The following is a 23,960-nucleotide window of genomic DNA, read 5'->3' on the forward strand; positions in this document are numbered from 1 at the left end:
TTTTTTTTTTTTTTTTTTTGATTGCTGGTGGAATTTTATCTCCTTGGACAATCATATTCACCACCACTGTGCTAAATATACGTTCAAACAGCCACAGAGAAATACTGCGTTTCAGAGGGTTTTTCAGAGGTTATGTGGACCCAGGTGTGGAGAGGACTCATCCTATTGAACCCCTGAAGTCACTCTGCACTGTCCTCTGAACACTTCTCTTTGTCCCTTTACTGTCAGTCTCAGTATCAGAGTCGACCAGCCCACTAAGTCTCTTGTGACTCGGGTTTCAATTATGAATGCTACCTTTGACTACCTCTGTTATTCCGCGGCAGCCCACATATCCCTGCCTGTCACACTCATGTGTGACTTGATGTATTGTCTCAACTGTTTTCCGTCCTTTCAAAATTAATTGCAGTTTTATCTCTCCCCAAGATAAAAAAAAAAAGCCAGCCGAGAACATAATAGTCTAAAAGTAGTGTGGATTCTATTCAAACAAAACAATTAAAACCTCGGTGTTTTCCCCGCTGCTTCTGACTGTGGACGAGTCGGATGAGATTTTTATTGGCGGTTCTTCTTTTATCTTTTCACACAAAATAATGAAGTATTACCTTCAATTATCTGTCGTTATTGGGTTGTGTTATAGCAAACTCATTCACATTCTGAACCTGACCATTTTATTTGGTGTTTAACGACTTTTCACCTACAGGATCCTAATAACCCTCATCAAAAACTAATTACATCTCGAAAATGATCCTTCTCTTTGTGATGACTGCAAATCTGAGTGTGATTTGCTCCGTCTCGAATCACAGTGCAAACATCTGTACTGATACTGAGTTGATTTTGCTTTACTATTTAGGTGTGAGCACCCTTCGCTAACTTGGTTTAATTAATTTTGGCTGGCACGTGAGCAAACATGAACATTATCCTTGTCAGACATATTGCTATTGTCAACACAGCTGCAGGTAGAAAGAATCATTGCTGTCAGCTAAAACCAGTTGGGAGTTAAGGCTCCTTCTTAAACAAATTAAGAAGAAAAAAAATAGATCAGTAAATCAACTCCACTTTCACAAATATAGTTGACAGCTTGGTCTCGTTTGGAATGAACAAAACCAGTATAGGCCTATTTTCACAGCAGCCATTTTGACGTATCATAGCAGGGAAAACACAGGTGTAATTGATCAATTTAATTATGGCCCCACTCTGTTTGGTGTGTCACAGCCATTCCAGTGAGCCAGCATGCACAACACCAGGGCCCTGGTCCACCTAAATGGAACAGGGCCATAATTATTTTTTTTAATTACACCTGTGTTTGGACTGTAATAACATGTCAAAATGGCTGCTGTGAAAAGAGCCTTTTGAAAGGGAAGATCAGAGCTTTTATATTAAGCTACTCTTCTTTTTAAATAACCACTCAAATGAGCTTTTCCGTGTGTAATTTGCAACTGAGCCTTAAAGGGCCTTTTATTACAAGTTTTATTTAAATGATTGTTTGCTAAGCTTGTTAGCCGTCTCCCATAGCTTAGGAACCGTAACTATTCACAGGAGGCCAAGCTCTGGATTTCTCCAAATGTTGCAGTGTGCATCGGGGCGTAATAAGAGCAATGCTCTGCATTTAAAGAGGTTGGAGGGTGGTCTCTTTTTTAACCTTTCCAAAAACAAGCAAAATCATAAGGAATGTGTTTTTCTTCCCTAAACTGTAATCGCATATCACGCTGACTAGCTTACTATACACAGTAGGCCTTTAAATACACCATTAATTAACGTTTTCTTATTTTGTGGGGGTTACTGGAGTGCATGTTCAGAGGGGTTGTTTAGTTAAATCTGCCCCATTTATTGATCCTTTATCTGACCGAGGTTCGTGCAAGTTTGAATCTATGGCCCCAACCTTGGCTCTGAAATATCAGTAGCCTAACCGTGTATTGATAAATCCATGGCGCTGTCCGTGGTGCTGAAGTAGCAGACGTTTTTGTTTTGGATCTATATTATTAAGGCTGATATTTTTTAAAAATGTGTTATGAATTAACAAAAAGCCCATTGACTGAGACTATCAATCTTTACTCTGCAATGTGTGAACAATTCTTTCCCTTTATTTCCATCTCTTACACATATATCGTCAACCTGAGAGGATGCTAACTTCTTTGTCTTGGACCTCTTTTACAGGCTTCTTGTTTTAAAATGAGTCAGCTGGAAAAAAGGAAAAAAGTCAGCCGAAGACAGCGTTTTAGCTAATGTTAACTCATAGCTCCAGATGATAACCTCTGTTAGGGGACAGTTGACATTTCAGCTTCTAAATTGACAGCAGCCAACTAGAAATGAGAAGTTCTGTCTACTTCTGTCTGAAATCAAGGACCAATTGATTACAATTTAAAGAAGTAAACCGCATATGTCCGGTTTGAGGACGTCAAAGGCTAGGAAGAGATACTCAGCTAACGGTAAATTGAACCGAAATTGAACAGAAAAAGGCTTTTGCTGACCACCATCAGATACAGATTAGTCCGTACAATTCCACCTGTTCTTTGTTTAACCTACATACCATAAATCAACAGTTACATTTTAGTACACTTTGTACATGTAAAGCGATTAAAATAAGCACTAAATATGTACTGCTTTGTTGTCATCCTCGTAGATTACAACAACGTTTTCTATCACTTTACAGATATGATGTGATTTTCTACTCCACTGTCTTTTTGAAGTGCACATTGTTGTGCATGTGTGTGGGTTTGCCTCTGCTTTAAATATAGTCAAGATGACAGGCATAGCATTTACCTTGATGTTTGCTGCTTTGAACTACTTGGCATGGGCAATGCCTGGGCTGGGATTCACATAAGAAAGAGGCCTATTTGAACAAGCCCATCTGGGGAAAATACCAGAATGACATGGCTGACACACACACAGGCTTTGAATGGTTCCTCTCTGAGCAAGTGATGCGCATGAGACCCAGCAATTCAAATGTTTCAAGTAAAACCCAGAAATGGGACCTTTTTGTGTCTTTGAACATCATCCATTAGGAAATATGGAGTTTTTCTCTCTCTCTCACACACACACACACACACACACACACACACACACACACACACACACACACACACACACACACACACACACACACACACACACACACACACACACACACACACACAGAAGAGACACAACTCATTTAAGACATTCACCTCACTGTTAAGTTTCTGCACTTTACAGTGAGTGATGTATAAAAGGGAGTTCAGATGGGAGAGCAAGGTGTCACCTGTTATAATAAATCTCTCTCAAGTGCTATTTCATGGCATGGCAGGTAAAATCCAACTGCAGGGTACCCACTAAAAAATATACCAAAATTACATAACTGTACTTCGAATCCAAATAGACAGACTTTCAAACTTAAATTTTGCCTATATGAGAGCTTTGTTTCAATACAAATGTTAAAGAAAAGCATCGAAATAGAGCTAAAGAACAAGAACACAGATTAGGATAAATCCTTCCCTCACACACATCTTCTTATAACATTTTAGCAATAACAATAACAGCCTGGGGATCTGATAAAAAAAAAGCAAAATGTCTTTTGTTTTGCATACATTTCTCTCTGCATTACAGCTCGTAGCTAATCCTCCAACACCTTCCCCAAATGGAGCTGCAGCAACACACTTGCTCAGATATTATTATGAATAATTTATTGCACCCCATTTCAAAGAGCCGAGCAGAAATCCCGACTATTTTTGGTGTAACGGCATCACACGTTAGTTAAGTCTGCAGGTACACATTGCAGCTGTTGGTTTCTTGTACAGCAGCGGTGTAAACCGCATTAGCCTCTCGCTGATATGGTTACAGTGTGATTGGTATGTGGTCCACAGGCTCAGTGTGCTACTGTGCTTCTGTTTGCTCAAACATATTACAATCTCTGACTTTTCCGTGTCCAGCTATGGTGTCGTTGCAGGTATACACACTCAGATTCAAGTATGTGTGTGTGTATTTTGCAAGAAAGACCCACTTACGCCCGATGCATGTATATTTAGATTGCACACATAGGGTAAGACATGTTAATATGTTCAAAATTGTGCAGCCTGTAGGTGCAAGCAAATATTTAAGCCAGATGTCTCTTCATCCCTTTTTTCTCGACTCACATGCACAAGCGTCAGTGGATGACTCTGCTCTGCCATCTCAGGTAGTGCACTTGATCATGACATTTGTTTAACATTCTTCATCCGTCCCTCTCCCAGCGACATGGTGAAGTGCCGCATACCTCTTTTCTCCCGCTGTTTAAACACGCTCGCCGCTTATCCATCTTCTTTTTTTCTTTTTTTATAAAAAAATGTGAAATGTGTCATGGAAGCAAACACCGGAGCAGCGCAGGAGAGGAGGACAGATAAGCCTGGCAGGACTCAGGGCGACTGCTTGAACATGTGTTACCCCGAGGAAGTACTTACTGGTGGAACACAAAGGCGTGACAGCATCTGCGAATATCGTCAGTGACCATAAGAGTGACTTCAGCGCGTTCCAGGACTTGTCTGCTTGTAGGGTTTTTTTTTTTTTGTGATGAATCGATGCACGTCAAGCCTCCCCTGGTGCGATAACCATTAGCACCGGCCTCGCTGGAGGATGTGACATGAGTTGTGAAATCGTAGTGTGTGGAGTGTAGTAGTGGCTGAAATGTGTGAAAATGTGTCCATTTACGCAGAGTTCAAGTAAAGCAAAAACAACAGGTGCCAAAGTCAGGCTTTCCTTCAAAGAGCAGGTGATGATTGTGTCGGGTTCTTGGTAGACATTTTCTTTTTTCTTCCTTTTTTTTTTCCTTCTATCCGCTGTGGTGTCAGGGGAATACCCTTGTTTGGATGAGTGTGGATTTAGATATGGCTGACAGCTGGGTGACCAGGGTATCTCATATGAGAAAGAGTGAACAGGGCTCTCTTCCAGTTCACCAGAGAACACGACAGATATGATCGTATGGTTGACTTAATATAGCACTGATATTCTGGGGATTTACTTCCGTAGCCACTATTTCTTTCTTTCCAATAATAAAACCGCTCGCTGTCAGCCGAGATAAAAGTCTCCCACCATGCGTTACTCTTGCAACCATCTTTGCATTCGTGCAACAGCGAGCACTGCAGACGATTCTTTTTTTGTATTCAAACTGAATGCTGCAAGATAAAGAAAAAAATGGTGGTCGCACCATTTCTGTGCCCTCTGGCAGGCGTCAAAACTGAATGTGGATTCAGAATAATTTCCTGATGAATGAGGACGCAAGTGTGCAGAGAGCATGACGTGAAAAGTGTCACCCCATGACATATGAGGAAGGAACACATTTTCATAGTTTTGTCTTTTTTAAAGGAAAGAAAGAACAGGGTAAATTGCAAAATGCCTTAATAATTTAAGTTTTGCAGTATTATCATACACAAGGTGTGGTATATAAGAGATTTGGGGATGCTAAAAAAAAAGCGAGTCGTTGAGTCAGTTGGAGTGTGTTCTGCTTCAGATTTTTGTCCGTGCGGGCCGGCTGGTTGGCTCTGCTTTTTGAAGGTGGGGTGGCGTCCGATGCGGCACCGGACCCGGGCTGGACAGCAAGCTCGTTTTTGTTCTCCCCTTCACATTGCCAACTCCAGCTGTCACACAGAGGGACAATGGAGAAGAGGAGGGGGTGCTCTCTGAATGGAAAAAATAAACTGGAGAGCCCCCCGTCACACAGCCATTCTCCCCCCCCCACCCCCTCCCCAAGACTCGTCATCTGCATTTGACAGGACCCCCGTTCTCCTCTCTTCACCGCCCCTTTTCTTTTTCTTTTCTCCTTTTCTCTCCCTGTGCTCTCCATAATCCCCCTTTCTCTCTCTCTCTCTCTCTCTCTCTCTCTCTCTCTCTCTCTCTCTCTCTCCCTGCTAAGTGCAGCTGTTGCTCTCCATTGGATCATTTTTTTTTTTCAGACTGATTGCTAATTAGGATAGCTTTTTTTTTTTTTTTTTTTTTTTTTTTAGTGAGTTTTATCTTTAAAACTTGTTAAACTTGCAATTTCCCTCTTTTTTCTTCCTTCTCTTCATTCCAGCCGATCTTTGAGGGAAGCAGAGAAAAGACTTAGCCAATTATACACAATTTTCTTTAGGCTGAGCATTTTTTTTTTTTTCTTCCAGACTGCTCCCAATGTCCCATGCAGCATTCATATAGTTTACAACTACTGTACTGTGTGGTAGCCTCTTATTATAGTGCTCACTTCAGCATTGAATGCAAAAGCCTACTTTGAAGAATAGACTGCCCCATCTCCCTTATTCTGCTCACATAACTGAATCCCTGGGAGAGGGAGCAGAGGAAAAGGAGAGCCTGAGAAAACAGCAATTCACACACCAAACACAGAGACCCCTAGTAGCTCAACAAATGAGTGTCTAGCCCTATGTCCATTCATATCGCCCCTCGGCCCGCAAGCCTATTAGCCAGGCATCGCTCCTTGAACATTCACTGTCGACAACATGTGGAGGCATCGCTATAGCAACCAGTGGATATGACATGTGCAATGGACGGGGACTCCTGAGCTGCTGAATATAAGGAGGGGCTCAGCCTTAACTAAATGATCGCAAAAAACCCAACCCCACCACCTCCCCAATCTCTTTTCATTGGCACGGAGGCGCTGAAAGGACTCACTAGTGGGGCTTCTGCACATTCTTCCTAGGCTCGGAAAATCAGGCGGGCATATCCCACATTCTTCTCCCCTTTTCTTATTCTCTTCGACTCTCCCTTTTTTTTTTTTTTTTCTTTCCCCTTTTCTTTTTTTCTTTCCCCTTTTTTTTTTTTTTTTTTTTTTTTTTCTTCATCTTGGTGTTGAAGCCGTGGTCTTTTGTTGGCACTGGGGTGGGGGGGGGGGGGGGGGGACGCATGGGACCCTGTTCAGAGGGGAACTTTTTTGGGGTAGAAGCGCACTGAGTGGGCGGCCGGGACGCACAGACGCGTCTCGGAGCTGCGGCGGGCGTCAGTGCGCTGCTCTCTGGAATACAGGACGCAGCATCCTCCGTCTGCAGAGAAACGCGCGCTCTGCCCCGCGACATGGATTTGGGTAATTATCTCTCGGCTTTGAAACGTGTAACTCGTGTTTGTGTGTGTGTGTGTGTGTGTGTGTGTGTGTGTGTGTGTGTGTGTGTGTGTGTGTGTGTGTGTGTGTTGTGTGTGTGTTTTCTTTCATGTTCCATGTGCAGGTTTTAATGCGTCAAATGCGTAAAAAGGCGCATTAAAGGACCGGCTTTTAAAAAAAAAATTGTCAGCAATCCGCACATACACGTCGAAAGCTGGGTTTTCTTGTAGGAATGAATTTTTTTTTTTTTTTTTTTTTTTTTTTAGTGTATTGCAGAATATTTGAGCAGCCTTGGTTTCATGTTTTTGTTTCATCCTCTCTGCTGCGAGATCGAATCTCCAAAAAGCTTATGGGATAAATGTGATGGAGCAACGGGGGAAAATAGGCTATGTGCCCATATTTATTTCATTAAAACGTAAAGTCGTCGAAGCTTTCCTGGTCAAAGTGGTTGTTGAACCCCGTGGTTTGAGCACATCTGGCTGCAAAGGACAAAGTTTAGGTTCATCCTGCCCGGTGCTGCCCGCCTCCTGTAGTCTGTAGACTGAAAGATGGTGAATCCGCTCTGTGTTTACAGAGATTATTCTATTTTAATAGATTTTAGTCCCAAAAACTATTATCTTTATCTTTATCTTTATCTGATATATATTATATTATTAATTATATTCCCTAGATTTATATCTATAGTTGGATTTTATGTTGCAGGTTTTATGGTAATATGAAATGTCCATACCTGTCCAAATCTAATTGCTATATTCTATTTTTGAAATGAATCATTATTTTCAAAGGTTTAACACAGCTTACTTTTCTGTCTAAAAAAAACCCCTCTTTTTTTTGTTGTATTCTCAACAACAATTGCATTGAATACTTGGTGTTGCCAGTGTTTTCTTAGATCTATGAAAAATAGCATGCTTATAAAATCATGCAAAAATGTAGCATTTCATCGATGATTTTTAGTTAATCAAAGGGCCATCAGTCACATTTTACTGCATTGAAACTAATTTAAATGTATAGCTGATTTCAAACTTCTTATATATTCAATTGTAGCTGCAACTTAAAAAACAAACAACCTTAGTTTAGAGTTGAGGTTTGGCAGTTGTGTGTTTGGGAGGATTTTCTTGTACTTCTTGGAGGTATTGTGATGTGAGTGAATGGGTAGCCAGCCGCCCCAACAACACCTCTCTGCCTGACCTTTCCTCTATTATTTGAATAATCCAGAGCACCGAAATCCATCTGCCCCTTGTCTCCTCTCAGATTGGCTAATTCGCCACACAGGGGCAATGTGAATAGAAGAGGGAAACATAAGAGTCTGTAAGAGGCAGAGAGTAATAACTTCGCTGAATGTGGATCCCACACAAATAGCAGTTGGGAGCACGATTTTAAAGGAATCAAAATGAATGTACGGAGTTTTTTTTAAATAATTATGGAGGGAAAAAAATTGGATTCTTTATTTAATGGCACTATTTCATGTCGATCTTAAATTTCAGTGCAAAATTATGCTCTAATCGTCAGATCTAAATATTTTGTATGCTTTCATTATGGCAAAAATGTGTGTTATTCTTTTGAATTACATTTTCATATATTCATATTTTTCAGTGTTTCTGTGTTTTTAAATATTTTATATAGATACATTTGTTTTTTAAGACATACTTTAATCAAAGTAAAATAAAATGATTACAAAAAAACCCCCATAAAATATTTATTTCTGAAAGCAAAGGAAGAACTCTAAAGGCCCATGAAGGTAATTCTTCGCCTCACATCTCCTCCCTTTTCCTCCTCCTCTTTCTCTCTCCCTTTCTGTATCTCCTCTGGTTTCTTTCTAACACGATTACCGCCTTCAAACACTCTTTTATGCTTGCAGTGCGTTTCAAGCCTGTTTGCTCCCACAGTGGAAATGCTTTTTTTAAATAAATGAATTTCAAGGTGTTAACCTAAATATTAAAAGTAGCCATAGATTTCAAAGGGCCATGTCTTGATTAACTCACTTTTTTATTTTATTTCTTTTTCAGGATAGAGAAAATAATTTAGTTAAGGGGAATAGCTTGGGATAAGGAGTTGTCAGGGAGGTTTGAACCAGTAAGTCTATAGGGGGCAATTTGGTTTCTTTAACGACTACACCAATGTGAGATTCTGTGTCCACAGTGCAAAAAGTGTTGAATATTAAATACGTCTAATGAGGTATTTTTTTAATGTGCTTTCTATTCAGTCTTCTATTGTGTGATTATGTGAGAGAGGAATACTGGCTGAAAGGTTTGCATTCTCAACAAGTACTCGTGGAAATTGACTATATATTCATTTGATCACTGAACAACACGGACGAGTCTTTGGATTGAGGCCATCCCTCCCCTCTGTTCCCGCACATGAGCCTCTTCAGACCTCTCAGTTGTTGTCCAACCTCTTAATGCTTGATTAAAACTACATGCTCAAAACCACAGCAGTTGCAATCAACAGTCACTGTCGTCAGGCCCAACACGGTAATCGGACAGACCTTGGCATCCGCACATCCGCTAAAACATTGGCAATTACGAGCCACAAGGTCAAACCATATTGTTAGTGGTGTGAGCTGAAGTGTCTTGTTTTGAAAATGGTATAACAAGAAGTAGCTAAACCTTCAGCCGGCCCATTAGACCCCTCAGGCTAAATGTCAGAGCTCGGCCATTTTTTGTTTGATATTGTAAATTTGATTCACTTCACCCATCAATCCTTCAATCTTGCATGCAGACAATTAGGAGCCTGCTGATGTATTTGTTCTCCGTTATTGATATTGCCCTTTTGCAGATGTATAGCTATTGGCATGTATGCAGCTGATAAAATTAGATCAGACACTGTGGAGAACTGGCTTTTTACAGAAACCCCATGGTTTTTGTGTTAGTCATAGAGGGCAGTGAGGATGATTTATGTGAATAAAATATGCTGGGAAAATAGCACTGTTCTGTTTTTGAGAGTTAAATACAAAAATAGCTTGGCACAATGTCTATATTTTATGCAATCAGCCAAGAAAATCTTTAACAGTAGCTACATTTTAGGTAACATTAATTATCCTTTCCAATTAATGCTCCTAATTATCGCTGTTATGCTCTTCAAATATTCTGCAGTGGGGCCCACAGGGAATTTATCATTACAGTAAATGGCCATGAGTGGACCAATTATCAACACGTAGGCCAATTCTTTAACCTACGCTGATAAAAAAATCTCTCAGAGAATTTTGCAGCATGTTAAAAAAACAAGTCCGCCACAGTGAGACAAAGCCTATACCTTCCTGTTTGAATTAACATGCAGTGTGTGGGTGTGAATATTTCAAGAGGCTTTTCTATTCAACTGGTGGTGGATGTATGAAGGTCCAGTCTGGGCTGCCTGTGTCTCCCTCGGTCCTGGTGGCCATTAGCTGTGCGGCTTGGGCCAGGGCCTAATCCAGCCAAACTCAGGACCAGAGGAGCTAATTAAGCACAAGCTCTTAGTACCCCAGCCTCCTGTAGCTGCACAGTGCCAGCCGAACCCCATGCCAGCACTAAATGGGGTTGTAAATATCTATATTGGGGCATAGTGTGGCGACAGCGCTGGACAGAGGCTGGTAATAGGGGTTGACTTAGTCTGAATGCGTATTGAAGGCCAGAATGAGAGCTGGCTAATGAGTGGGGCCGGTCAGACAGTGGTGGGGGGTGGAAGGAAAGAGCGGGGGAAGAAGTGGAGGTAGGTAAGGAAGCATTGTTGCGTCCATTTTTTTTCATTGAAAAGCCGAGATAAGCCTTCAGCTAAAAGGTGATGCACTGCAGACTCTGAGTGTAAATCAAAAAAAGACTACATCAATCAGAAAAATAAGACAGAGTGTCATCCTTTACTGCTCTGACAGTGTACTCTCTCTCTCTCTCTCTCTCTCTCTCTCTCTCTCTCTCTCTGTTTGTGTGTGTCCTCCAGAGGGGCAGCCTGACCCAGATCCCGGTGGTGAAGGAGACCAGGGTGGAGTCGGGCCAGTTCCTGCTGCTCTCCGTCCTCTGCATGCTCTTCATCCTGGTGGCGCTGGCCGTGTCCACCACCTTCTTCTGCGTGCGCCAGCGCTCCCACCTCCGCATGAAGGAGAAGCTGGCCAGCCTGGGGACTGACACCAGTACTGATGCCACTGCAACCTATCAGGTTAGACCAACCCCCCCCTCGCTATGAGCCAATCTGGTTTGAGTACACTCAGCCTGCACTCCGTCATTGGAAGAACACACACTCTGTTCGAGTCGGGTAGATTTTCTGATTGGTTTGTTAGAGTGTTTGTTAATGTGTGTTTGAATGATTCTCTTCTACCTGCTTTTATGACGTTTGTTTGGCTGTTGTGCTGATAGTGATTTGCTTTTATGATTAAATTAAGTGTTTTTTTATTGTGAAGTGCAATACTTGTACATCACAACTCATTTTTTTATGTTTATTTACATTATTTTTATGCTCTTTATTCGTTTGATTTTTGACTTATTGCACCAATAGATAATCGCTCTATCCAGTTATTCAATGCTCAACCGTGCCTGAGAAGTGTGTGTGTGTGTGTGTGTGTGTGTGTGTGTGTGTGTGTGTGTGTGTGTGTGTGTGTGTGTGTGTGTGTGTGTGTGTGTGTGTGTGTGTGTCTGTGTGTGTGTGTGTGTGTGTAAGTGTGTGAGAGAGTGAGATTGAGAGAGAGACAGAGGAACGGCCGCCACCGTGACCTATTCCCTCTGTTCCTCCAGGGCCATGGACAGCCCGGGCTGTATTGATTTTTTCAGCGTTGGGGCTCAGCTGTGCTCAGCATGGCACTCAGAACATATTTATCTGCATGTCGCGTTAACATTTTCAATATTTAATCAGGTTTTCACAGGTCTGCTCTCTCCACCCAAAGCGGAAGATCTTATAGTGTTATAAAGATGGCCATAGATAAGCAAAAATATATATATATAAATGCATTTTTCAAACATTAAGAATATGTCATTTTTATAAATTAAAAATATATTCCTTTTTTTTAATCAAGTTTTGCTTTTGTGCAAATTTTAGGTTCTTTATGGCACCTTTTCTTTATCAATATATCTTTAAGGATGTACTAACTGCTCTGTCATGTGGCTGTGTTTTCAATGTTTGACAGATTGTGTTAGTCTGCTGTGGGAGAGAGATATTGTTAGATGACAGCAGATGCTAGAGACATTGTTTCCTCTTGGCCTGCTTTTGTTTCTATTAGTAGTAGTCTTAAAAGAGGGGGGTAACAGGGGAAGCCGTTCTTCCCACTACCAGAGCTCCTCTCTGGGCTCCATGTGTCTGTCCTCTGGCCCTCTCTGGTGCTAACTGCATCTCTCTGCTTGCTCCTGGGACGATTTCTTCGGCTCCGGTACAGCATGGCTCTTTGCAGAGATGTTGAGAAGTGGGATGAATTATGAGGTGGACCTGGATATTGCCCCGAGGCCAAGGCCCAGGGCACCACTTCATGGTTCCAATCATTAAAGTCTGACGGCAGCAAAGCTGATCCAACACCAGGGCTTAGAGGGGCCTGTGCTCCGGAGGGAAATATCACTATGATAGATCATGAGATAGCATGTGCTTTCACAAGGCATTTTCTCTGCTCTGCCCTGCCCTCGTGTTATTAATTGAGTATGCAAATTAATTCTGTTGAGATGACTGGCTTTGCCTCTGAAAACCAAACATAATGGGGTTTACAGATTATGAATTTAACATAGAAAACCAAGTGTGACCACACCTTATGGAGCGAATCAGGCAAAGTGTGCAACTTTTACTGTTTGTTTGTTTGTTTACACATTTATAAGATTGCACAAAAACTGCCAGTAAATCATTTTTTTCTTTCTTTTTCATTTTGTTTAAACTGGAGTATATAGTGCTTAGTCTTTGGAATTTCGATGCCCTGTCTCTGCACTGAGGCATGATGGCAGAAAAGCTGAGTCACTGGGAGAAGTTTAACATTTGTAGCAGTGGGCATTTTTAGCAAGTCTCTGAAACCATGGGATATAAATCACAATAGAAAATTATACTTTACAATTGTGACAATGCATTTTTTATCTCCTTTGGTTCTCCTGTGGTTAAATACATTCACCGTGGAACTCATATTTGATTGATGGATAGATTATCCTTTCTTTGCAAAACAAAGATATTAATTCTTCTTTTTAAAGACAGCTTTTGCTCCATAGGACTTGACTGTGCAGTATGGTGATTTTGTGCAGGATTTTACTTTAAAAGCTTGCTTTTTTTTAAACGAAAAGATCTATTCTTAAACAACTAAGAAAGACGCTGTGTGGCAGCCAGGTGGGACACACTGAATTTATTCTTTAAATCGCGTAGGGTTCCTCAACCATGTATTTTTTGACATAATTAGTATAAGCTCCATAATCCACGAGGATAAGCCATTAATCTAGGCAAGTGAGGACAGATCAAGTCAGCCGAGATACAGGATTTCACAATGTGCATTTATAGAACTCAACCCCTAGCAGCAAGGATAAGCACATAACCTACATAAAACTATTGTCATGTTCATGAATAGAAGATAAATACCTTGCAAGGAGTCTTGGAGAAAAACTGCATTTATTTTGAGATCAGCGTTTCACCATTATCTCCTCTAACTACTAGGAGCTGTGTCGCCAGCGTATGGCAATCCGCACGTCGGAGCGCGTCGAGCGGCCGGAGACCCTGCGCCACTCGAGGCTCAACAGTGTCTCGTCCCAGTTCAGCGATGGCCCTGCAGCCAGCCCGTCGACCCGCAGCAGCACTTCCTCATGGTGCGAAGAGCCGGTGCCTTCCAACATGGACATCTCCACTGGTCACATGATACTGGTGAGTAACTTTGGTTTTACTCAAGAGACCATGTGAGTAATGATTCATGTGGTGGGGAAAGTGGTGAGGGAAGAAGTTGGTTGAAGTGTGGGTTTTGTTGTCAGGCCCTCAGAGATTTTTTGTGGTTCTTGAGATCTGATTGTTACAGCTTAAACAACCACAACATCATGTGTCACTGACTGTGCACTTAACCTGCCAGAGCGGGTTTAGTGGAGCTTGGGATTCAAATGCTTCTGGTAGGAATACATTAGCTTTTGGCTTGTGTACAAGATAATCAACCTGGGGTTACCTGCACCCAAGAGGTACTCCTGCCATGGGTTACATGGATTGGGAGTTTACTAAATTAATTTGAAAAAATAAGGGAATTAGGTTTTTATTCAACTAAAAACATATATCCACATATTCGGTTAGCTGTAAAGTCATGTTGCAATTGAGAGTCCTTGAAAGCGAATTAGAAAGAAAAGCTGAAACAGTTTGGTAAAAGTAATGGATAAACGGTTTAAACACTAAGCTAAAAGCAATAGAAAAAGGGTGAATAGTCAGCTAGAAGAAATGGATATATGGTCGAAATTGCAAAAAGGAATAGATAAAAGTTAAAATACTTAGCTAAAATAATGGATAAATGGTTCAAACGTCTTCTGATACCCCAAGCAGTCTGGTACAAATTAAATAACCTCACTGACCTCACTGAACTAAACATTGACAGACAATTCTATGCAAAACTATTGTAAATTTAAACTATTTTACATGATTAATAGTATTAAACAACAACTCATTTTAAAATCAATTCAGTAAGTCGGGTTGTGTCAATGTTGGGGAACCTGAGATCGTCTGAGAGGATCTTTGGGGATGCATCACAGATCCACAGGATTTTCAGAAGTTTAATGTGAGTGTACATTAGAGTGTCTGCTTTTCAAACTTCTAGTGTCTATGAATATGCTAGAGCCTCTGCTGAAAACCAACAGCTTGATTTCTCTGTTTATCTGTTTGGATGTGTCTCTTTTTCATTCCTCTCTCACCTCATTCCCTTCAGAACCTTGTTATCTTTGGGGTTTTTCACCCATCACTCTTCCCGCTGTTTTCTCTCCCTTGCTTTATCTCGGCTTTGTTTGTCTTCATATTTTATCCCCTAACTTTTCCCTCCCTTAACTGTGTCATTTTCTCCCTTTATCATTTTCGCCCTGCGTCTCTCGTCATTTACGTCTTTTACCCCCTCCGTCTCTCTTACTGCTGCAGCAAAAAATAAGGCAGACATTGTTTTGCGTGATGAGAGCTGCACAAAACTGAAATATCATTATCCATTTGATTGTCATTTGGATGTTTTAGAAATTCTGTTCTTTTTGTTGCCAACGCTTCCACAAACACACAATGGATTGTTTTAATTTTGCACAACTTTCTCTTCATTCATTTGAGACAAGCTTGATAAAAGAGATGGATAGATGCCTTGCAGTGTTTCCATTAATGGAGGGAGCATTCATCACACTGCATGTCTGGCTTTTATATTGGGAGGCTATAATGAATGAGAGTGAATCTGAGTAATGCCTTGTATTGGTGGTAATAGATGGGTTTTGTTGCACTCGTCAAGGCTTGTTTGTGAAGCCCCTTTTGAAAACACTGACAATAGAAAAGCATTTAGCCCTGCAATAACAAAAGAGACACTGTGAATCATTTCTAGGAGCTGTTATTATTAGCCACAGATTCTTCAATGCAGGCATTGCAATGTAGAAAGTTAAACACTCAGGGACCTTTAATTCTCTTTCATGCCATGATTGACATGGTGATGTCCTATAGGGGGTTCTTCTTTAAAATTCCACCGCCATCTCACATGAAACCATGTGTGAGATTGCCTTGTTATCACTGATCTCAGACCTATATTTTCCCATCTCAGCTCTCCTCTCCTCTCATCTCCCCTCTCTCGCTCTTTGGAGCTCACACCGTGTGGAGAAGGATGATGAATAACCGGCTTTCCAAAGCACATATGCTGGGGGTCCTTATTGTGAGGCCCGATCAGATCACACACACACACACACACACACACACACAGAAACACACACACACACACACACACACACACACACACATACACAACCACTATGAACAAAGATGTTGCACCCAACCGTTCGACCCCCCTGAAGACTTGAAAAGTCTTGCATAACGACTTTCAACTTCAGAAGTGAAATTGGATGCCTCTGCTTGCTGAGTCACCTGACACACCTTTTGCTATCTAACATTTTCTATTTTCTCTCTGTCGAGACTTTTTCCAGCGGCAGTGTGGCGATCCATGAAAACGTTACCTACTTAATGATTAAAAAAATGATTACCAGGTGTAACATAGAGTTACTTACTGTATGTGGCTGTATTTCTGTGCTTATTGCTGCACTCCCTTCAGCACCATGGACAGCACATAGACAGAAAAGCTGTTTTTCCTCACAAGCACGTTTAACGAACTGTCCATCCAGCTCCCCTATACTGTCCAGAAACAGGGTCAAAATGTTGTTACTGTTCCCTTGACTTAATCAACTCTCCACTGAAAAAAAAAAATCTATAATTATGTTGCTTGAGGCTCTTTTTCATTATGTTGAGTAGTTATTGTTCTTATTTTTTTAAATGATGAATTATGTGCTCGGAAGTAAAACAGACTAAGGCAAAGGAAAACAGTCGCTGACCCATGCAACATGTTCTGCCCTCAGTGGCTTTTCCTTATCATTTTAGATTTAGTTTATGAGCAAAATAACAAATTACGTTTCCAATTCCATGTCAAAACAATGCGTTCTTTCCATTTAGCTATTATTATCAAGCACACAAAGACGTACATATTAACACCTTTTTTTTCTCCACCCCTTGCCGCTGTTTATCATATCATAAAGCTCCCTGTACAAACTGTTACCAGTGTTGTTGGTTTTAATTTGACAATGTGTTACCTGTTGTGTCTGGCTCTCCTGGTTGTCCCTTCATCCTGATTTCACCCAGCACCCTCTGCTGCCGAGGAGACTGCTTAGGAGGGATTAGACATTGTTTCCCTGACACCCAGGCCTCCCATCCCAACCTTCTGATTGGCAGACATAATCCCCCCATTCACTAAACCTTCGTTACCCTGTCTCTGGAATACGCCATGGTCCACTGCCTCCCCCTAGGAACGGGAGGGCTTGATAAGGGCCTGCTGGCTGCATTGCATTAAGCTGCGAAAATATGAATTTGGAATGCAATCGATTCAGGGCATCGTTTGAATAGAATGGGAGGCAATTCAGAGTGGATTTATCAAGTACATGGAGATGTAATATTGGTAGGGGAGGTGGGATGCTGTCAGGCTGGCAAGCAGAGAGTACTTGTACAGGGTGACAAGAGCATAGTGGTGACAGGCTCTGTCAAGTGGCCATAATGGCATGCTGTCATTTTCCTGGGAAGACAGCACTGTCTGTTTGCGTAGGCGATGCACGACAACACACATGCAAATATATATGTGTGTTGGCTGCTATTAGAGTTGACATTAACTAGTTGTTTTTTTTCATAATTGGCTTTTTTTGCATGCATACAATTAAAGATTCAGGAATGTTTCATAGTAGAACAACAGAAAGCTACCATACTATTTCAGAAATGTCACTTTATGTCATTAATGGGTTCAGACAGAACCCATTGTGCTGTTGTGTTCTCTCATTATGCAGCTGCATTAATCACAAGAGTTGCTTTTACTCTTCTCAACGCGGCCTTTAAGACCTGAGCGGCACCTTTTGGTACCGTATCGTACAATTAGCTTTGATTTCCATTGTCTGTAGGATTTGTAATGTTCTTATAAGTCACCTAATATCCATTTGCGTGCATGCAGGAGATGTCTGAATTCATGAGCCATCAAAGGGTAATTGCCTTTTATGTTTTGGACAAGCTTATTTGTGATTATCATCTATGTAGGAATTGCATTTATTCTGCAAAGAGCTGGATTACCCTTTTGACGGACAGGAGTGAATAAGTTGGACGTAACAATGGAGTGTTACCTCTCTGCTCAGCCTACCTATACTGCATTTAATATGGGATAAAACCCCAGCACATCTGGGTATCACTTTCATTGTATTAGCCAGCTGATCCCTGACATCAGTTTATGAGCCTGTAATCTTCTGCCATACACAATAGCGGACTAAAGCAGTTAACCCCATCGGGAGGGGAGCTATGATACAGGAGAGGAAGCGAAACACGGCACTAGGCTACAAAAGATCGTCTTGCCAGCTACAGCCTCTAAGCTCCCTACTTGCCCTGGTTTGGGAGAATACACACACACACACACACACACACACACACACACACACACACACACACACACACACACACACACACACACACACACACACACACACACACACACACGCACACTCACTTCTACCCTTCCCCCTTCTCTTTTTCCATCTTTGTCTCTCTAGCGAATTCAATTTTGTCTTCTCCAAGCGAAGGCTTAAATGCAGACAATCTTATCAGTGGCTGTGCAAGCAGTAAGAGACGTGATTGAAACACCCCTGAAGTATTTCCAATGCAGTCGAACCTTTCAGGAGTGTTAATTGTGCGTGATTTTTTTCCCTCTCTCTCAGTCAAACACACATGCACAGCGACATAAACACTGACACACCTTCCCCAACTAGATCTTCTGCAGCCTCCTCCTCACCCAGTTGTTATGCTTTACAGCCGCACTGAACAATAATGCTCCGTGACACCTGATCATAGCTTTAATAGAGGGATGCTGTTGTCAGGGCTTTAGTGTTTTTGCTCCAGTTTATATATTGGATAGCTCATAGGGAAATAAAATACAGTGAACAAATGATCTCAAACCAGCTATAATGCTGAAGATGAATTGTGTCTCATTTAATCAAACCAAATGTGCGCCACATTTTGACGTAATTCAGTTTTGTTTTGCATGGCTCCAAATGGTTATTTGAAATGGTGGCTGAGATGCTGTGTCTGTTTTCCTCCAGTCATACATGGAGGACCACTTGAAGAACAAGAACCGTCTGGAGCGTGAGTGGGAGGCCCTGTGCTCCTACCAGGCAGAGCCCAGCGCCTGCAGCGTGGGGCAGAGCGAGCAGAACTCCAAGAAGAACCGCTCAGACACCGTCGTCGTATGTGAGTCCATTCAGTGTTTGGGGATTTTTTTTTGCTGACTGAGATTTCAACTAATCAGCCGATTTTAGTCTAGTATACATCCACACAGACACAAAATCCACATACTATGCAGCCAAAACACACTACATATACTCAACTTTACGTCACACTTAGTATATGTAGTATGTGAGCATTTTATTTCAAACAGACTCTTTATCTTTATATCAGTCAAGACCTTTTACCCTTGAATTTTCCTCAATCAGCCTTTAACTATGAGTAATGGAGATCTAGAAGAAGATATAGTTTTCTGCCCAAAATCTAATTTGCTTGAAGTGGGCGTGGCACATTTGAACCACAGTAATGACACATATTTCCATGTGCCAATCAGGATTTAGCAATGGAATCTGATGACAGTTGGGGAGCTGCTTGGTAACCGTCAAGAGATTTTGAGTGTTTTATATCATAAATCATACCTGAAAGATGTCTGTCAAACTTTAATTTCTGCCTTTTTTTAGTCATAAATTAAAGAAAAATCATTTGAGTCCAAGTTTTCAGGCAGCCTTAAGAAGACTATTTAAAATGACTGGAAAAAGATAATCTGAATCTTTAAACAGTTTCACTTGTTTAAGAAAAAGAGGATTTTAAGGCTCACAGCTTACAGACTACTTAACATACGATATTTTATCATTATTTCATTCAAAACATTCCTTATTGAAGGTGAATAAAACCAGGCCTTCAGAACAGTGTGTCTCTCTGTATGATGAAAGTCTGGTGAAACTGCAGAACCTGCTGCCTTTTTACTTGCATTTTCCTCTGTTACTGCTCAAAATGATGGTGTTATTGTGTGGTGAGGAAACACAGTAGAAAAGCATGTTGATGAATTATGCATCTTCTTTACAGATGATCATTCCAGAATCACCTTGAAAGCGGAGAATAACCACAGCAACTCAGATTACATCAATGCCAGTCCAATAGTGAGTATTGTTTATTCATTATAGCTCTCCGTTGTGAAAGCCTTTTTTTTTGTTCCAGAAGCACCTGTTCTGGTTGGAGATTCAAAGATTTCAAAGGACTTGTCATCGATCCAAGTGCATTGATCTTTTTTTAAACTTTGTTCTCGATACATGAAGCCTCAGTGGATTCCTGTGTCTTGTTTAATCACACTATAAATAATTATACATTATTTGTAACTAAACAAATGTACAAATCCAGAAAGACCTCAGTGTTGGTGATGGCTAAGATTTAAAAAGAATTCCACCAAAAACATTGCCAGTCATGATTTCCCCTGAGGCTGCTGAAAAGGGATTCCATCAAAGGGAACAGAAAACTATGCATTTCAAATACAGTGCCAAAATGTCTGAGGAGATAGATGAGGCGGATCACACAGCTGCACTAAAAGCCTTTTGGTCCTCAGAAACAAACATTTATTTCTACATTTTCTCTTATTATATATTAGAATAAAGTTAATCAATCAGGGGAAGAAGTTGGTAAAAAAAAAAAAAAAGATTGGTGGATTACAAAAAACGCAATTAAGAAAAGTTTTCCCGGACTGTTTTGGTGCAGTTGGAAAAAAAAAAAGCATCTAGAAAGACAAACGGATGTTGAAGATGGGTGAAGTAATGGCGGATGCAGTGGTGTGTGAATGAAAGGACAGTAATTACACCACAAAAGGGACCCCTGGCTGAGCCCAGCAAAACTGTGATAATTATGTCTGTCAATGCGGCTTCTTCCTCCTCATTAGCTGCAGGGGCAGTGGCCTACGAGTAAATAATCTGTCGCTTCTTTCTGGGAATCAGGGGTCAGAGAGGCAAATGTAAAGGAGCGATCCGAGGCTCCATGCAAAGCAGAGTGTGACACACACACACAGGGGAAAGCTCGGATAATGGTTAATGCTTGACCACAAATGATGCAAGTGCTGCCAGATGTATAGCATCATTAGTCGGGGGAGTGATTCAAAGGAATGTGTAGCGGCACAAAATGTGGTCAAAGACTGGTCGGCTTTGTCTTGTCTGGCTTTTTTAGAAAGTCAAACGCAGTGTGGCTTTTCCATTTCCCACCTGTTCTCAATGCTTTTGTTCTCAAACTTTTCCCGGATGAGCTCAATCCAGCTCTCTATCTTACATAAAAACAGGATCAAAGCGCTACAGCAAGGCGTCGGAAGTTGGGACTCGTCTTCGGGAACAGATATTTGTGCGAGCTATTTCAGTACAGGCTATTTTACTTCAAACCAAAGAGCACTTCTTTGCCTTTTTGTTGTAGTCTATCTTTCTTTCCACAATGGAAAGGGGGAGGACAGCTGAAACGCAGGACTACTCTTTCATGTTTGCGCTTTAGTATTCATGCAGGGATGTCAACACACAGCTACAGCATGTCTGTGTCCTTGAGATTGGCTAACGGAGTGGTAGCGCTAGCATTCGGCACCACCTGTCATTTTAGTGGAGTATTTCTAGTTCTTTTTTTAACAAAACCATGAAAGAATTTTACTTCAAGTTTATGCCTAATTGAGGTAGAATGAACATAATGTTTCCTGCATTCATGTGTCCTTTAGTAAAATTGAAAGGCCGTCAAATTTTCACATTTCAGCCAACCCTTATGTAGGTGTATTGAAGGAATATTTTAAGTCACTCATGATTAACTTCTGCCCCGCCAATGATTATTTAGTCACAACTACAATACCTACAATGAATACTGACATCCTGCCTGACATCTCATAGGCACCAGATTAACCATATGTCTATAAATCATTAAAAATAACATAGATGATCAAGTCTGTACCTGGGGAATCTGCATTAGTTCAGTGTGTCACTGGTAAATGTTAAAAAATAAAACATTTACAGTACTAAAGAGGATATTCAACCACGAATTAAAACAAACTCTTTAAGAACACCCACAATAATATATTTCTTCCGAGCCCTACTTGCAATTAAATCACAGCTTGGAAGTAAATCAAAAAGAGAAAACATTTTGACATTTCAATCCACCGTAATGAAACAAAATTACAAACAGACATGATTACAGAACAGGGAAGTAATAGATTTCATTTTAAAATGTGGACCAAGGTTGTATGTTTGGTTTTATAAGCCAATCAGAGCCTTGAGAATTGATTCTGTTGTTGAAGTTATCAAACAAGAGGAGAGAAAATCATTGTGGTAATTTTAAAGCCGTGAAGAAATGCTCCATAATTATTTGCCTTTTAAGGGAGAATGTCGAGGTCTATGATCAACACAAAGAAATTAAATGAAAAGCTAGATGTTTAAGCTCATGTTCATTATCCCTGACAAATTGTTCAGAAAGAGTGTCTTACTCACTGCATTTTACTTATTTAAGACTATTGTTGGTAGGTTCTACCATAAATAATATTAAATGTATCCCTATACTTACAAAAATGCTGCACTGTTCTGGTGTGTGGTCTATCATTATAATGCCAGCTATACATCAACAATGCATTGATATGCACCAACTCGTTTCTTTTCCTGCGAAATATGTCAACATCTTTCCACTGATGCATCTTGCACTCGAGGGTGTGCATAAAAACATCATCGATTTTAGGGGGCAAACCCAGCCAACACCTCCTCAATCAAGTCTCAATCACATCCCTCAAATCAAGTCCCCCATGTCATTATGTCCCACCTGAACACCCCCTCACATCAACAGCCTGCAGGCTTTAAAAACCCCACCACTATATCATGTTTCATGCAGAAGCACGTCAAAGCATGACAGAAATTGAGATCTGAAAGCCATTTCAGGAGGTCATTGGTATGAGGACCTTGTTGAGAAGGCGGTACATGACTTAACTACAGCAGAAGTCAAAGCATCCCTGAATGATGAGATAATATAGCTATTGAAGGTAATAAAAATGAAAGGGTTTGTTTTGAATATTCAAAGGGTTGGAAGGGTTGGAAACATTAATTAGATTAAAAAGGCCAAGGTCTTTATGCAAACATTACGCTCAAAGAGAATGATCTTTGAAGAAAAAAAAGCTAAAAAAACAAGGTTAATTGACTTGCATAAAAACCACAACTTTCCATGTGTTTAAAGCTTATCCAGCGTAGGACTGTAATATTCACCAAAAACAGTGTGCAGTTCTCTTTATATTCCAGTTTAGTCCAATCAGACCCATTTAGAAAAGTCAGATCTTGAGAGCATAAGTGAAGTGACAGGTAGGAAAGAAACAAGAATGATGTTGTTCAGAGAGACGAGAAATAAGTCCGCAGAAGCAAATGTTTTCTGCTCTCAAGCCTCCATCCAGATGGAGGCTTTGATGGAAGTCTTTTACCCAGACTGTACATTTTCATCCGCCAGTCCCCGCCCAAACACTGTCTCACACTCTGCTCCCTCTCTCCCAGATGGACCATGACCCTCGTAACCCGACTTACATCTCCTCCCAGGGCCCACTTCTTTCCACCGTGGCGGACTTCTGGCAGGTAATCATCTCCATTCACAGTTTTTTTTTCTTCATCTTTTACAGTTATTTTTATGTTAAGGTTTTGAGAGAAACACAACAGAGATGGTTTTGTGTGATTTACCAATTCCTGTGTGACTCTGATGTCTTCTTCTTGGTCCAAGAGTGTCTAGAATACTATTTATTTGCTGTTGAAGCATTGGTGTGATTTCTCAAAGTGGGATCAATGAAATAGAATGTAGCCCCAGTTTATCTCTGTCATGTGCTACCATTATATTCAAGTCTCAGCTGAGCATTAAATTGTACAAACAATGTCTTACTCAGAAAAACCCAGAAGGTCGTTTAACAACACGTATCGCTGTTCTGAGGGTATTTCTAGAATCCTCAAAAACTACTCTAACCATCTGAATAAAAGGAATATTCCTTCTGTCAAGTTGCTTCCTTCTTTTCCAAATACGACGTAACCAGAAACGGCAAATATTTCACAAGCAAAACCCTCAAAGTCAGATTGCTCCAATATGTGTAAAATGGCACTCCTTCTTCTCTGAGTCATAACTCAGTAAAGTCTGAACACGCAGACATGATACACATATTTTTTGATTCAGTGTGGCTCACACTATCCAAGGATGTTGCTTGATCTTTTTGGAAATGTATAAAAAAAGACAC

The 23,960-nt window shown here is 40.9% G+C and overlaps 1 protein-coding gene across 1 annotated transcript in view; it reads left to right on the forward strand.

Moving 5' to 3' along the window:
- The window catches only part of ptprn2 (protein tyrosine phosphatase receptor type N2), a 121,021-nt gene that overhangs the window by 84,549 nt on the left and 12,512 nt on the right, over window positions 1–23,960 (forward strand). Inside the window, exons 12-16 of the mRNA XM_054623054.1 lie at window positions 10,943–11,158; window positions 13,607–13,810; window positions 18,766–18,913; window positions 19,793–19,866; window positions 23,239–23,316. Of these exons, the coding sequence (XP_054479029.1) occupies window positions 10,943–11,158; window positions 13,607–13,810; window positions 18,766–18,913; window positions 19,793–19,866; window positions 23,239–23,316 (720 nt within the window). The remainder of the gene's footprint in view (window positions 1–10,942; window positions 11,159–13,606; window positions 13,811–18,765; window positions 18,914–19,792; window positions 19,867–23,238; window positions 23,317–23,960) is intronic.

The sequence above is a fragment of the Anoplopoma fimbria genome, chromosome 21 (genome assembly GCF_027596085.1).
Source record: "Anoplopoma fimbria isolate UVic2021 breed Golden Eagle Sablefish chromosome 21, Afim_UVic_2022, whole genome shotgun sequence".
NCBI lineage: Eukaryota > Metazoa > Chordata > Actinopteri > Perciformes > Anoplopomatidae > Anoplopoma > Anoplopoma fimbria.